The sequence below is a fragment of the Ahaetulla prasina genome, chromosome 2, assembly GCF_028640845.1.
Source record: "Ahaetulla prasina isolate Xishuangbanna chromosome 2, ASM2864084v1, whole genome shotgun sequence".
NCBI lineage: Eukaryota > Metazoa > Chordata > Lepidosauria > Squamata > Colubridae > Ahaetulla > Ahaetulla prasina.
This window is the reverse complement of record NC_080540.1, coordinates 137071385-137086711: the sequence shown is the minus strand read 5'-3', so window position 1 is coordinate 137086711 and position 15327 is coordinate 137071385. Positions and strand designations below refer to the sequence as shown.

Below are 15327 nucleotides of genomic sequence, written 5' to 3'. Positions count from 1 at the left end.
GGCTGGAATTTAGTAGAGGGCCCCTTGGAGCTTGATTCCCCTTTTTTTGGAGCTGGAACCTCTGAGGCTTGATGCCTGAGAGAGGAAGAGGCAGAGATGCGAGAAGAAGAGCGACTGCGAGCCGCCATTTTGAGAAGCATGAGATGACTTGATATCAGCAAGAATTCCTTGTTGCAAGATCTTCAATAAGTGCTGCCAACTTCACTCCAATTTACCTCCCCAGTGAAGTGTACACCAATATGGAGGATGGTGTAGGGCTTTAGCCACGCCAAGCCAACACCATGGCTAGAAAGCAGGAAGAAAAACAAAGCCACCGGAATGAACAGGAAATAGCCGATGGCTCCACACGCCATGCAGGCCTCCCAAAAGAGGCCTGCTAATTCCAATGGCACAGCTGATTAGCACACAGCTGGGCGCGGTGCCAGAAACTGCTTCCCCAGCAGCAACAAAGCTTCTTGTGAAATCACCTTCTCCTATACACTGTTTAAAGAAGTCCAAGCAATGGAGCTCAAATTGAACATGGCTCTCTAGGTTGACTGAGTTAACAAACTGGAGCTAAACAGGAAGGAGGAGGCATGGCTAAACAAATTAGTCTCTGGCCAATCAGACAAGGTTATCACCCATTGCTTGGACTCTCTAAGCAGCACACCAGAGAACAGGATAAATGAAGCTAAATTAAAGTATTTACTTTATAAGGCAACCTAAAGTTGTTATAAAATTAGTAAAAATAATAAAATATAAAATGGAAAATATGATGAAACCATTCACAAACAGGATTATTAAATAATTGAAACCTTTGCAGAATATATATTCAAGATCCAGCAACACTAAAAAAATATGATACCAAAGGCAATAGGCCAACTGTTAAATAAGAAAGTACCAGTCACAAATTAAATACCACCAACCCTTTAACTAACTTCAGCAACATTAAAGTGCTAACATATCTGTAGCAACAATTATGGAACAAGATTTTTTTTGCCAAAAGACTGAAAGAGGTCAGTTACATACCTAAAGCAAAGAAACAAGATGTCAGAAAATACAAAAACTGAATTATTGAATTTATTCTTTATGCAAGTGAAGTTTTCCTAAGATTTTTCAAAGATAAATAATGTCCAAGCAAGAAATGCAGAACAAATGGGCAGGTTTTAGAAAAGACAGACAGACAGGAAATCAGATAAATAATATAAGATGGATAATGAAAAGTAGCAACAGGAAAAGGAAATATAGCAGTTTCACTAACTACTACAATGTCTTTGTGTATGGGGGTATATGTGCCTTCCAGTTAGTGTTGAGTTAGCTGCCCTGGATATTTTCTTGGCAAGATTTCTGTGTACATCATGCCATAATAACAATTTATTAAATTGATATGCCAGCCAATTCCCATTCAAACATGATAATAGTGGTAGAGGTAATAATAGTAATAATAATCTCTGCAGTATACAAGAAACTACTTCAAGAACTGCACTTAGAGAAACAGAGTGGTTCAGAATAGAGGACACAGCTGTTCAATTTATCCAGCAACATGAAAATGATAGTACTGGAAGATTAACAATTTGAGATATGCAAGCGACACCGTATTTTTATCAAAAAGATGTAGAAAAACTAATTCTGGAACTAGCAATTAAAAAAATCTGGGATAAAGTTGTGGTATTTAGAAGACAATGTTACTTTAACTGCATAATTAGTGAATCTACAACTGAAACTGAAGAAGTGAACTGTTTTCCTTCCTTGGATTCATGAATTATAGACTATGTTGAGGAGGTAAAGAGATTACGTTTAAGGAATAATGAATTTAGCCCAGATCATGAAAGAGACAGATATATCCATGAGAGAGAGACAGGCGTGAAATTCAGCAGGTTCTGACAGGTTCTGGAGAACCAGTAGCAGAAATTTTGAGTAGTTCAGAGAATCAGCAAATACCACCTCTGGCTGGCCCCAGAGTGGGGTGGGAATGGAGATTTTGCAGTAACCTTTCCCCTGCCACGCCAAGACACGGCCACAGAACTGGTAGTAAAAAAAATTGGATTTCACCACTGGAGAGAGATAAAAAAAAATAAAAAAATGCAGAGAGAAAAAGAAGGTAAAGGGGAAAATATATTAAAAAAAGAAAAAATATATTAAAAAATTAACTTCCCCCTTCATCGGCAAGTACCCTGTTTTCCCCAAAATAAGACAGCCCCTGATAATAAGACCTTTTGAGCACATGGCAATAAAGCCAAGTGCTTATTTCAGGGTTCAAAAAAATATAAGACAGGGTCTTATTTTTGGAGAAACACTATATAATTTCAATAATTTATCACTTTCTCTACCATTTCAACCAGAGATCACGTCATTCCATATCTTATCTTTTATCTATTAACAAATAATAAAACATTATCATTCAATTTTAAATAGTAAAAGACCATAGTTACCAGAATTACATTTTCTCTAATAATACAACAAAAAAATCTCTTCTTCCTGTATCTTATCTTGTTATCTATAAAAAATATCTTTAAAGCTTTATTATTCCATCAAGAAAAACTTCCCTTAACAGCTACCAGAAACAACGTATTGAAGATCTTGATCTTTAATCCCTTCAAATAGTGACCCATAAATTAATTTCCTATCATTTTCTCTTCATCTCTTCTCAGAAACTTCTTTGCAAGATTAACACTTATCTTCAATTTTAACATCATAGTTTATCACTTTCACTAAAAATACAACAAAAAAATCTCTTTCCCATATCTTATCTATAAACAAAACTTAAAAACTTTATCATACAGTCTTGGTGAAGAAAAAAAAACATTAAAATCTGCTACAAAATATTTCATATATTTTAAACTTGATCACATAAACAACTTTATATTCCTTTTCTTTTGGTTTTAATGTTTATTCCTAAATTTTAAATAGTGTTCCAAAAGCTGAGTTCTTTTCATTTTCCCTTTTCAAATTCCCTTTATCTTTTCTCAGGAATTCCTTTTAAGTATAACACATCCCTTTTATAAGTTCAAGATAAGAAATGAAATCTGCAATCTAAGTCACTTTTCTGATATATTATTTGTGTGCCCCTTTTAGCTATTAAGGCATCAACCAGTTTCATTTGTAAGTCCTGTGTAACATCTTTGTCCATATCATTCTTGTAGTCTGTTATTTTTAAATCTATATTCAAAACAATCTGATTATAGCTCTTAGCAGTAGCACTTAGACTTATACACTGCTTTACAGTGATTTAAAGCCCTCTCTAAGTGATTTACAGAGTCAGCATATTGCCCCCAACAATCTGGGTCCTCATTTTACCAACCTCAGAAGGATGGAAGGCTGAACCAATCTTGAGCTGGTGAGAATCGAACTGCCAAACTGATGTAACAATTATCAGTTGTATCCTCTTCTATCTCCTGTTTTAAACCCATTTTTATAGTATAAGAAAATCTTATTTATTCTTCACATTGAGTAAGCCGCATTTCTGAAATTATGGCACCTAGATCCCTATGGATGCACAAATCTGACATAAATAAAGCAGCTGAAAGCTGGCTTTCTTGGTTGAAACAAATCAGAATAAAATAATACACCCTCATGGTTTATTCCTTTTAATCTAAGTAGCAGAATATATTATGCTTAATCTATCATAAAATATAGCACTATAGAAAATGACAGGCTTGTAGATTTGTATAGATCTATTGAAAATTCACATGCTTTCCAACTGAAGGATAAAGTCATAATTTTGCAGCTTTTTTAATCAAGAGCTGCAATTCTATAGCTGTGTGGAAGGTCACAACCATGGCACTATCACCAAGGGCATCTTGAGAACATTCAACTGGATGCCAATCTAATTGCTAGTGATAGCAGAGGCAGTGGATTTCAATCTACAACCCAGGAGGACCACTGACATCAATGCACTTTTCTACAAAAGTGCATTTTGTTTTAGTACAAAAGAGTAACATCTTAAATACTATTCTACTGCCAATTGTTTGGAATCAGAAAGCAAGTCCAATTTAAATACATTTTAATATATATGAATATGTATGCGTTAGCATATGGATATAAAAAACCCCAGAACCTTATGGTATCTTACAGACTAACCAATTTATTATAGCATATGGTCCATGGACTAAAGTATCATTATGAATTAGACTCCATCACATGAAACATAAGGGACAGTAAATTTATTAGTATCTAAGGTACCAAATTTTTGTCTTTCATTTATGTTTTTGTTCAAGATTCAAATAATATATGCATATAAAGTTGCCTTTTTTTTCTCTTCTGCAGAAACACAAGTATAGCATTAGCAATCACTGGTGCCTTAAATAAGGTTTTTAGAATCCAAAAGGGCTTCCTTTGATTTAAGAATAAATCAAGTTTAAATAATAATTAATATGGTGTTCAAGACAGCCACCAGCACTATAATCAGAGGTCACAGAATCAGAATCACAAAAGCTGAAAGAACCTTGGAGATATTCTAATGCAGTCCCTGCCTTGGGAGGAATCTTGGTAAAATGCCCGAAAAGTAGCTGCCCATTTTAAAAAAAAACCCTCCAGTGATGGAGTATCTACATGTCTAAGAGGGGGATGCTTCATTTTTTTCACCAATGAACAGCATGCTTTTGAATAGGGTCCAGCAGTCAAGCCCATCCAAAACCCTTTGAACTTTGATTGAAATAAGACTCTTTATTAATTCAGTAGTATTGAAGCAGATGAAGAGCTCTTCCATATACAATATATCATTATATATAGACAGAGCATATATATATATATAATATAATATATTATAATATATAGGCAGAGCATGTGTTTTCAAGTTACCTCACAAGATAACACTGATAGAAGCAAAGTGCTTCTTTGATGCATTTCCCCATATGCCTTCTGATGGGCAAGGGCTTCCAAAATGCAGTGAAAAAAAACTCTCTGCTCTCTATTAGATCCATGCCATCAATGTGAAAACTCAATCTGCAACTTTGCACCCTTTGCTTTAACGGCAAAAAAGGATAGGAAAATTTGCTTTAACGGCAAAAAAGGATAGGAAAATTTCAGATGCAAGGTAGTAAGTAGAGATGTAAAATTTCCAACAGCGTTGGAGCCACATTGGGGATGGGAAGGGATTGAAAGTTTTGAGAAGAATTGAAACATACATATTTTTATAGCATGTTTTGTCCAGTCAAATTCACCCTGCACTTTATAAAACATATAGTATAGCTTTATTTAATTTATAGGGGCTGTGGTCCCACCATCATCATACAGCTTCCCCCAAGAAGCTAGACTGTTTATTTGTTAGATTAAATCAGATTTTATAGTCCTTCCAGAAGAAGTTAAGTGGAGGTCTTTCAAGGGTCTTTTACATTTTAATTTATTGAGGGAATGCCATATAAACATTTGTATTTTTATTTTTAAAATAATAAATAAATAAATATTGATATATTAGTATGGCCCAAGTACCATATGGATTTTCCCCAAGGATCTTGCGGACAGTTTGAGTAGTGCAGTGGCCTAGAGGTAGAGCTCTCACCTCACAATCAGGAGGCTGTGAGTTCAATCCTAGGTAGAGGCAGATATTTCTCTCTCTGGGCACAATGAGTAAGTATCAGCTGTGAACTCTGCATTGGCAATAGGAAGGGCATCCAGCCAGTAAACATTCAGCTCCAATCAGTTGCCCTGACTCCACCCCAATGCAAGGGATTACGGGGTCATTAAATGACAGAAAAAAACCCGGCAATAATCTTGTGGATGGTTTGGCTGATGGCCTTGTCTACCAATAGCAGGAAATGGTATCTTGGGCCCTTGACAAAATTGTTCCTGAGTGGCTTCTTTCTACCAGATATCCTAGGTAGCTTGTTCGGTTTCCAAGGACTTTCAGCAGATGAACTGGCAGAAGTGATGCTTCAAATGCAGATGGAGAAAAATTAAAAATTAATTTGTCTGAACATGGCTGTGTGCCCTCAGGGTTTACTCCGTGGCCAATAATGTAGGCAAAGTATTCAACTGGTTGGAAGTCTTTATAGATTCTCAGTCATCCAGGTCATGGTTGTCCCAAAGGTGCTTTTTTTCAGGAGGCAACTGGACTTTCTTGTTTTTTCTTTTGAAAAAGTTTCACTTCTCATCCAAAAATCTTCTTCAGCTCTGACAATTCCCCACTATCCTGTCAGAGCTGAAGAAGCTTCTTGGAGAAGCGAAACGTCTTCAAAAGAAAAAAACAAGGAAGTCCAGTTGCCTCCTGAAAAAAAAGCACCTTTGGGATATTCAACTGGTTGTTTTTCCAGCGCTTTTTTCCCTGCTAGCGAACTCCTTTTTTGGTAGGAGATACCCTGTGATTATGTTGCTTGACATTTTGCTGGTAAAGTCAGACAAATTCACCTGGATCTGGTGAATCCACTTGGGCAAGGCATTGTGCACTGACTAGGACATATCTTGTCAAGACACTTGGCTTCCTTTTGGCTTGTTACCTCTGAGGAAATGGGTAGTTTGCTTTTTAAGATGTCCTTGTCCACCTGTGACTTGGATCCTTGTCTCTCCTGGCTTCTTTGGATAATTTGGGGTGGGGGAATGGATATTAGTCCCCTGGATCAAAGTGATTCTTAATGTCTCATTGTGAAAGTGGTAAATGCCAGCATATACACTGGTATTGGTCATCTTCTGTCTGAATAGGTCTTCTAAGGATCCAGAGGTATTGGATTATTACCACCTATGCTGCAATTTTCTGGGTGAAAATTGTTCAGGTGGTGGTTTTACAGACAAAGCAGATTATGTGGACTCAGGCAGCATTGGTTGTTTTTTATTGATGAAGTAGAGTGCATATTCTGATCCTATTGAACCTCTGACTGGCCTTTTATATTGTCGACCGTGGCATATTTTTGGATTAGCATCAGGGTCTGGGAATTTGGCTGCCATATAAATTTTCTTAAGGGGGTGTGATGATTCAGCAGTTCAAGATGCTGAGCTTGTTAGCTGGAAACCTGACAACCTGGGTTTGAGACCTGAACACCACATGATGGGGTGAGCTCCTGTTACTTGCCTCAGCTCCTGCTCACTTAGCAGTTTGAAAACATGCAAATGCGAATAGATAAATAGGTAACACTTCAGTGGGATGGTAACAATGCTCCATGTGCTTCAGCATACAGTCATGCTGATCACATGAACACAGAAGTATCTTCAGACAATATTAGTTCCCTCAGATATGAAACAGATGAGCACTGCCCCTAGAGTCAGACTTGACTTTACCTTTACCTTTATAAATTTTCTTAATAAATAAATAAAAAAAATTATCAATCTTTTGTAAGAAGTTAAAAATAGCTTTCCAAGAGGACTTTTGGAGTCTGATTCCATACATTGTTTGGGGATGTTTTAATGTATTTATAAGGTTTTTATTTGATTATTGAGTTTCTGGAAAGTGTTCTATTATTTCAGTGTGATATATATTTAGCAAATAAATACATTATTGCTCTATATTATTAACTTGTTTATAACTTCTGTAATTTACATATTATTGTATTGTGGATATCTTAGGCTTATACATTTTGTTACTATCTTTGTACTACCAAGAATCTGTAGACAGAGGTACTTATAAGAAGTTCAGACTTGAAAATATTTTAGCTAACCATTTGGGTATAAACGACTTTTCCTATAATCTATCTCTCTAGAATATTTCCCTAGACGGAATTTACTCATCCAATAAATTCCCCTATTTTGTCAATGACGTAAAAATACTTGCTGGCATTTCCTCAGCAACTGAAGTGGGATGAGGAAGAAACACTTAATGAAAAAGCCTCACTAATCATTTATTTTCCCTGTGGATGGGTTTTCCCTATGGATCAGGCATCTCATTAAGAGTTACAGTCTGTCTGCAATAGGTATCCCTGCATTAATGTCAGAAAAGCAGACAAATATCTGTTACTTGGTAAGTGAGCAACATGACAAAACAATCAAAAAATAAGAAGGATTTCTGGTTTTGGACCTAGTCAAATAAAGGCAAGGGTTTTCAACCAGCATCAAAACATAGTGGTTTTATTGCCAGAAATAAACAATAGATGCTAAAATAAATTGTCCTTTGTGCTGCTCCCCCCCCCACTCAACACAATAGACACTCAAATTACCATTACTCTAAATAAACATGAGTGGAAAGTATTTTAACTCCGTATCTGTCTATTCTAACAATACTCAAGGCAATTAATAAAATTAGAAACAACAAAAAGTTAACAACGTAACATAAATACTGAAAGAGGCAGAAAAAAATAGTTTAACATTTAGAACCTGGCACAGGAGACCCATATTGACAGGTTGTTAAATCTTTAGCTAAAAGGAGACAAAGACAACTCCCAAGTGAACGTGTTCCACTACCCTGCAGCTTTCATATCAGAAAGACAGGTCTCAAGCAAATGGAGGCTTCTTCTAAAGGAATTCTTGTTGAGATCTTAATAGCCAGACAGTCCCCAGGGAGAAATGCCGTAAGCTATTTAGAACTTGAAAAGTTAACACCAACAATTCAAAGTGTGCTCACTTTAAAGTAGTTGGCAGATAGTGAAGTTTTTTTTTTTAATATAGGCAGTATCTTGCATGGGTCAGTCAGCCAGCTGGCTGCAGTTTTTATCAACTTTTTAGGCAGATATTTGTAGCTAAGTCAAACCAGCTGAGGTGGGACACTGCTGGCTTGTTCCTTACAGTCAAAATACTCTTAGGACTGGGGCGAATTTTTTTTTCTGCCTTGTGTATTTTGCCATCTTTCTTTGGAAGAAGGCATACAGGGAAGCAAAGACATTGCAAAACAGTTATCCATCATAGCCTGGACTTGAAATCTTTAAAAGAATCCTAATAATAGCTAAAATAAACTTCAGCAGACCTGAACAATACTGGCATGCTAGTTAGCAAATAAGTAATAAAAACGTATTTTGTTATGCAGATGGTACAATGTCCACTTTAAAATATACTCCATTTGCTTTTATGACATAATCATAATTTTGCTTCAAGGTACACAAAAAGAATGAACAAACAGCTAAGATAATCAAACATTAACATTTTGCTTTTTATTGTTTTATACTGTATTGGATTCCCAGGAAATACAAATGTACAAGAGAGATTGCAATTTAGCTCAATTTACAATTCATATACCTTGTTAAAGACCCAAATTTCTCCATTCACTGTTGGCCTGGGGACACCATGTCCATTATAATGGAAAAGGACTCTTTCTTCTTTGGCATTTCGACGCAATGAAGTACACAGTTTCTTAACTTCATCAACTGTAGGATCTAGACTCTGTTTGTACCGGGCCTAGTTGCAAAAAAAGAAAGAAAGAAAGAAAAGGCAAAAAATGAATGAATTTTTCTTTTGCAAATGGAAATGCACAATCATTGAAAATTATCTGAAATATTTTGGGATGTACCAGAAGGAACCATGCATTTATCTATCTAAAATATACGTATGTATATACCAATCATACTATTTTCTTTTAAGATTAGCAACATTAAATCAAATGCAGAAAAAAGAATAAGAAGCAATATGTAGAAAAAAATTAAATAGAAAGTCAGGGAAAAAGAAATAAATATCTAACTAAATTTATACTTACGCCATTTACTTTTCCTGCATATATTTGTTCTGCAATTTGATTCTCAATCATTCTCCCTATTCTATGAACATTCCTTAACCATTTATTCTTGATCTATTCCCCTTGTTTTAGTACAGGCATTTCTTAAATATTCCATGCACGTTTCATTCTATTTACTTTTACATTTCTTCTAACATATCCAGCTTTATTCACTCCCATATAACGAAATTAATTTTTGCTTCTGTCTACAGACACTCATCCCTCATTACATACTACATGTTACCTACTACCTTTCTACTAAATTTGCATGTCTTTACATTTCTCCATTCCTTTTCTAATATTTAAGAAATTTTTTTACCAAGAATAAGATCAATAAATGACTATGCATTATTGGTATGTCACTTTGACAATTTCCTATGAAGTCTCATTTTTATTATTAAACAACTCAATCCAATAAAATAACTTCAAAATATTCGCCAATATACAAACAATTCTCTTCAAAATATGAAGTGCCAAAAGAACTATAACAGTTAAAGCAAGTAGAAAGGTAAAGCTAAAGATAAAACAAGATTTTGGCAAGTACGGTTTTTTTTTCTTCCTGGTGTTTTTCCCCCAAGTGCATGGTCCACTTTTTTTCAGATCAACCAAGCCTAATGTTGTGGGTTGAGAGGGAGCGACTGGCCTGAAGTATGAGCCGCAGTGGCACAGTGGTTAGAGTGCAGTACTGCAAGCTACTTCTGCTGCCTGCCGGCTGCCTGCAATTTGGTAGTTCAAATCTCCCCAGGCTCAAGGTTGACTCAGCCTTCCATCCTTCCAAAGTGGATAAAATGAGGACCCAATTGTTGGGGGCAATAGGCTGACTCTAAACCAATTAGAGAGGACTGTAAAGCACTGTGAAGCTGTATATAAGTCTAAGTGATAATGATAGTGCTAAAGTAACCTAGCCACCTTTCATGCTGAAGGTGGTACTAGAACTCATGGTCTCCTGGTTTCTAGCCTGATGCCTATCATACTCCAAACAGCACACCCATTCTTGCAAGACCTGGGGAACATCTCAGAAGCTTTCTGAAGGCTTTCTGAAATATCACGAGAGCAGGCCACATGATTTCGACAATAGTGTGATTGGCCTTTGGAAGAAGGCTTGGCATAGCCAGCAGCTCTACCTCACATAGTAGGGTCAGGTCAATTGTGCTGCATCAGCAGGAGGAAAGTGACAAAGGTCATCTGGGTGTGACAGGGACTGTGGAACACAGTGTGGCTGAAGCTTCCCAGGAAGCGGTACAAAGATACAGACGCTTCTGGAAACCTCAGCTGCCCCAGCCATGCTGCTGGCCTAAGCTGGGGCGGCTGAGGTTTCCAGAGGTGGCTGTACCTTTGAACTCCAATGTGGCTCAGGGGCTTTTTGTAGCCCCAGAGCTGCAGCACCCCAAAAGGCCTGAGCCACAACATATTCTTTCTTTAGACTCCCTGAATTTATGCCACACTGCAACACACACACCCCAAACTTGAGTACAGCCTATATTGTCACCTCAGGGCCTTTCCTACCCACTGAAGCACCCCATCCTGCATTCCTTATCTGGAACGCCTTCCATTTAATGAGCCTGACATCTGGAGCTACGACAACAATGCGGTGTGTTAGGATGTGGTCACATGCTTTCTCTCTTTACAACCACATTGCTTAGCAATGGAAATTTCTGTCCCAGTTGTGGCTGTAAATTGAGAACTACCTGTACACAATAATTTAATTTTCCTGTAAGGCACAACTGAAACTGCTATGAACCAGACCAATTCCTGTGTGATAACTTTATTTCTCCAGAGAAATATCACGAGAAGACAAAAAATGACTTGGCTGCCTAAACTAAAATATTTTTTGCTGAAAAATTACTATTTTTTTTTTGTTTGTTTACATTTATACCCCGCCCTTCTCCGAAGACTCAGGGCGGCTTACAGTGTATAAGGCAATAGTCTCATTCTATTTGTATATTTTTACAAAGTCAACTTATTGCCCCCCCAACAATCTGGGTCCTCATTTTACCTACCTTATAAAGGATGGAAGGCTGAGTCAACCTTGGGCCGGGCTCAAACCTGCAGTAATTGCAGGCTACTGTGTTCTTAATAAGCCTTAATAACAGGCTTTACCAGCGTGAGCTAAACCGGCCCCTCAATTGAAGGTTGTAATATTGCAATTGGCCTTCATATTTAAGTCTCTTGGAAGTTTTTTCCGAGGAAGAACAGTAATTCAGCTACCCTGGGTCATGCTTGGTTTTGTATCAGCCTCATCTAATTTAGTAAAATTTGAATGAAGGCTGAAAATCAATTCCTATTCAGTCCTGCATTGGAAAGTCTGGTCAAAGAGAAGGAGACTACCCCAAGCAATAGCAGCATGAAGTACGTCCTGCATTTAAATGAAGTTATACAACCCACTTATCTCAAGTTACTCAATATCCCTTCACAATATTATTTTACTGGCTACCAAAATGAAATACAACATTTTGTTATATCCGAAATGGCCCGGCAATCTTTCGCCATCCATTTTACTGTTCAGGTTCTTGCATTTTTAAAGGAATAAAGAGAAACTGAATACAGAAATGATCCTTAGCATTACAGGCTATTGCAACACAATATTTCACCTCTCTCGTCTGTATTCATGACAAAAGACAGGCAGCTGCAAGAAAGACACTGCAGTTTGTCACTCAGTAATGCCACTCGCAGGGAACTGCATTAATGCAAGCATTGCCTTGTATCTTACAATTTCATTATGAAAGCGCCGATTTCCAAAATTTATGTCCTAAATTGCATTCTCCTTTTTGGCATCTTTCTAAGACATGATCACTAAAGCCCTCGAGTGGCAGGCAGTTTTTCAGCTGGGAGAAGGGTATTTATGAGCAATTTCCTCACTTGAATTTCTATCATATGCCTAACATACACTTCAAAATGAGCTCACAATTAGTGAAAGTGAATGGATATTTTAAAAAGAAAGGAATCCTGTAGCTGTAACAGAGCTCTACAGAGAAAACCTAAAAAAGAGCCTCTAAATCAGGGGTTTCAAACTGGTGGCCGGTGGGCTGGATGTGCAGGCCACGCCCACCCCAGCTGTGCAAAGGGGAAAAACATCACAATACATCATGTGACGGCAACATGACACCGTGAGTTTGATACCTGGGCTCTAAATAATCAGAAAAATGCCTATTATGTTTATCACCACTTTTCCTTCCTTCTAATGAAAAAAAACACATTCTGATACACAAAGCAAATGTGTATTTATTTTGCCCTTGAAAGGCATAGCCAGCAATTTGGGTTTTGACAGCAGTATAATATTCCTTTTACTGGAAAAACAGGAAACAAATGAAGAAACTTTAGGGAGAAAAAAATTCCCAAATTATACCTCCCTCCCTCCCTCCCTCCCTTCCTCTCTCTCTCTCTCTCTCTCTCTCTCTCTCTCTCTCTGTGTGTGTGTGTGTGTGTGTGTGTGTGTGTCTCCCCCTCCCTCCTTCTCTCCCCACCCCCGTCTCTCCCTCCCTCTCTCTGTTGTGCTTGCATGTGTGCATGTATAGAGGATGAGACATAACTACTAGGGCAAGAACCCAGAAAAGATAGTTCTCCAACATCAGAATTTTGGGTCTCCACTTCACCTAAAAATTTCTCTGTTTAAACCGCAGATTACTCACCTCTTGCCACTATCTATAAAATTTTGTAGAGTGTCTTAATTCTATTGAAGGTCCTCTACACTGAAGATTTAGGTTAGAGCACATAACGAAAGCTGTGCCTTTTTCTCTCCCTGTTCTACTTTCCTAACAAACCATTGATGTATCTGGATGTCTAAGATGCTTATGGAACTATTTTGACAGCATAAGGCTTTAAGAAAGCGCTATTCACTACTGTTCTGGTGAACAAATTACAATACAGAAATGTCTTGAGGTGGAAACACAGCATCTAGGGCAGAGGTTCTCAACCTGTGGGTCGGGACCCCGTTGGGGGTCGAATGACAATTTGCCAGGGGTCGCCTAAAACCATCGGAAATATGGGACGTATACTTGCGAGTCAAAGAATCGCGCTCCAATGGTTGACTCCACAAGCCAGCTGCAGGCTCTTCAAATTGCTAGCCGAATTCGGCTTCAGGCGCGATGAATTAAAAAAGAGAGAAGTCTTTGCTCTGATGTCTCCATCTCAAGCCAGCTCCAATCACTCCCAATCGCTAGCCTGATCTGGCTTCAGGCACGATAAATTTAATAGGGGAGGAGTCTCCGCTTTAATGCCTCTGTCCTCAAGGCAATCGCTAGTTCAGATCGCTAGCCAAGACGGCTTCAGGCGCGATAAATTCAAAATGAAAATAATTTTATGGTTGGGGTCGCCACATCGTGGGGAATTGTATTAAAGGGGTCGCAGCACTATAAAGGTTGAGAACCACTAATCTAGGGGCATCACTGAACCTCTGAAACTTTACCATTGAACAACTTTATCTTTGAACTTTATCACTGAACAAGAGCATTCCAACTTGCTGCAGTCCAATTCCTATCCCACCCCCCTTGGTCTGGAATACCACATGGCACAGAGAAACCTTCAGAAATGAAGTGGACAAGGTGGCTGCAGTCAGGAGCTCTGGTGTTTATCACCTAACTGATGATGAGAGGAAAAAGGGAAAGGAGAAAAGTGGCAGGAATGGGGAAGCTGGTAATAATTGGATAGTTGGGTGGTAGCAGAGAGACTACAATAAGAAGGGAAAATAGCCCAAATGAGACAGGGTGGGAACAGGTAGAAAGAAGGGAAATCTTCGATCTTATCTGAAACACTTTACCCGAAGCTCCTATTGATGTTACATTCCTTCTCTACAGAAAAGGGAGAAAGTGTGTTTTTAACCATTTAGATTCCCACCCCCGCCCCCAAATGGGGAAGAAAACAATATGAAGAAGTCAGTTTGCTTCTTGTAATTCATGCTGGTTTGTCCCCAGATGTTATCCTATCAAAACAAGTTCTCAAAACTAATCTTTGCAGCTGTTGTGCCATTTTAATGACAGCACAAATATTGCTCTATCAATAAATTAGGACGTAACATTTCACATAAGCAAATAAACCCCATTTTTATGGCTTGGAGTTTCATTTCCTTTCAAATGAATGTTTTCTTGTGCCAAAGGGCACTTTGATCCTTCTGTATGTAAAGCACAACCAGCGAGACCTGTTTCTCCCATTAAAATTAGTTATAGCATATAGGAGCACTGAAACAATGGAAGAAGGGATGCAATTTTTCTTTAGCCATAAAGGAAAAACTAAACAGCTAAAAAAAGGCATCAGATAAACTATATCTAGTTAGAATCTTCTATGAAAGCTAGTCTTCAACTTACAGCCACAATTGAGACCAAAGTAATAAGGTCATTAATTGAGTTGCCCCTGATTTTACCTTTTTTGCCATGGTCATTAAGCAAATCATCATGGTCGTTAAGCAAATTCAACCTCCCCCTGTGCAGTCTGCTTGTCAGAAGTCCCTTAGGAGGGAGACAAATTGCGATCATATGACCCCAGGATGCTGCAACTGCCAAGTGCCTAAATTTGTTCTTTAATGCATTAAAGAACAGCTCAAATATTTTTATCAACTAACTTCTCCATGCAAAATTATCTAAAATCCAGATTTGAAAATAGCAAGAGAGGACATTTGTTGGGGGAGGGGGGATGTACAGCATCTACTCCATGCCGGATGAGTTTTTGCCATTTGAGCAGCCTTCCATAAATATCATGTGCCAGAAAGCGCTGAGTAGTAATACTTTCCATTAAAACTCATTCCATCATTTAGATATGGCCCGACAACCCTAAATGCTACAGAATGTTTT

The 15327-nt window shown here is 37.8% G+C and overlaps 1 protein-coding gene across 1 annotated transcript in view; it reads right to left on the bottom strand.

Annotated features, from left to right (window-relative positions):
• The window catches only part of RPTOR (regulatory associated protein of MTOR complex 1), a 478109-nt gene that overhangs the window by 305347 nt on the left and 157435 nt on the right, over window positions 1-15327 (bottom strand). The window contains exon 4 of the mRNA XM_058165601.1: window positions 9073-9231. Coding sequence (XP_058021584.1) covers window positions 9073-9231 — 159 coding nt within the window. The remainder of the gene's footprint in view (window positions 1-9072; window positions 9232-15327) is intronic.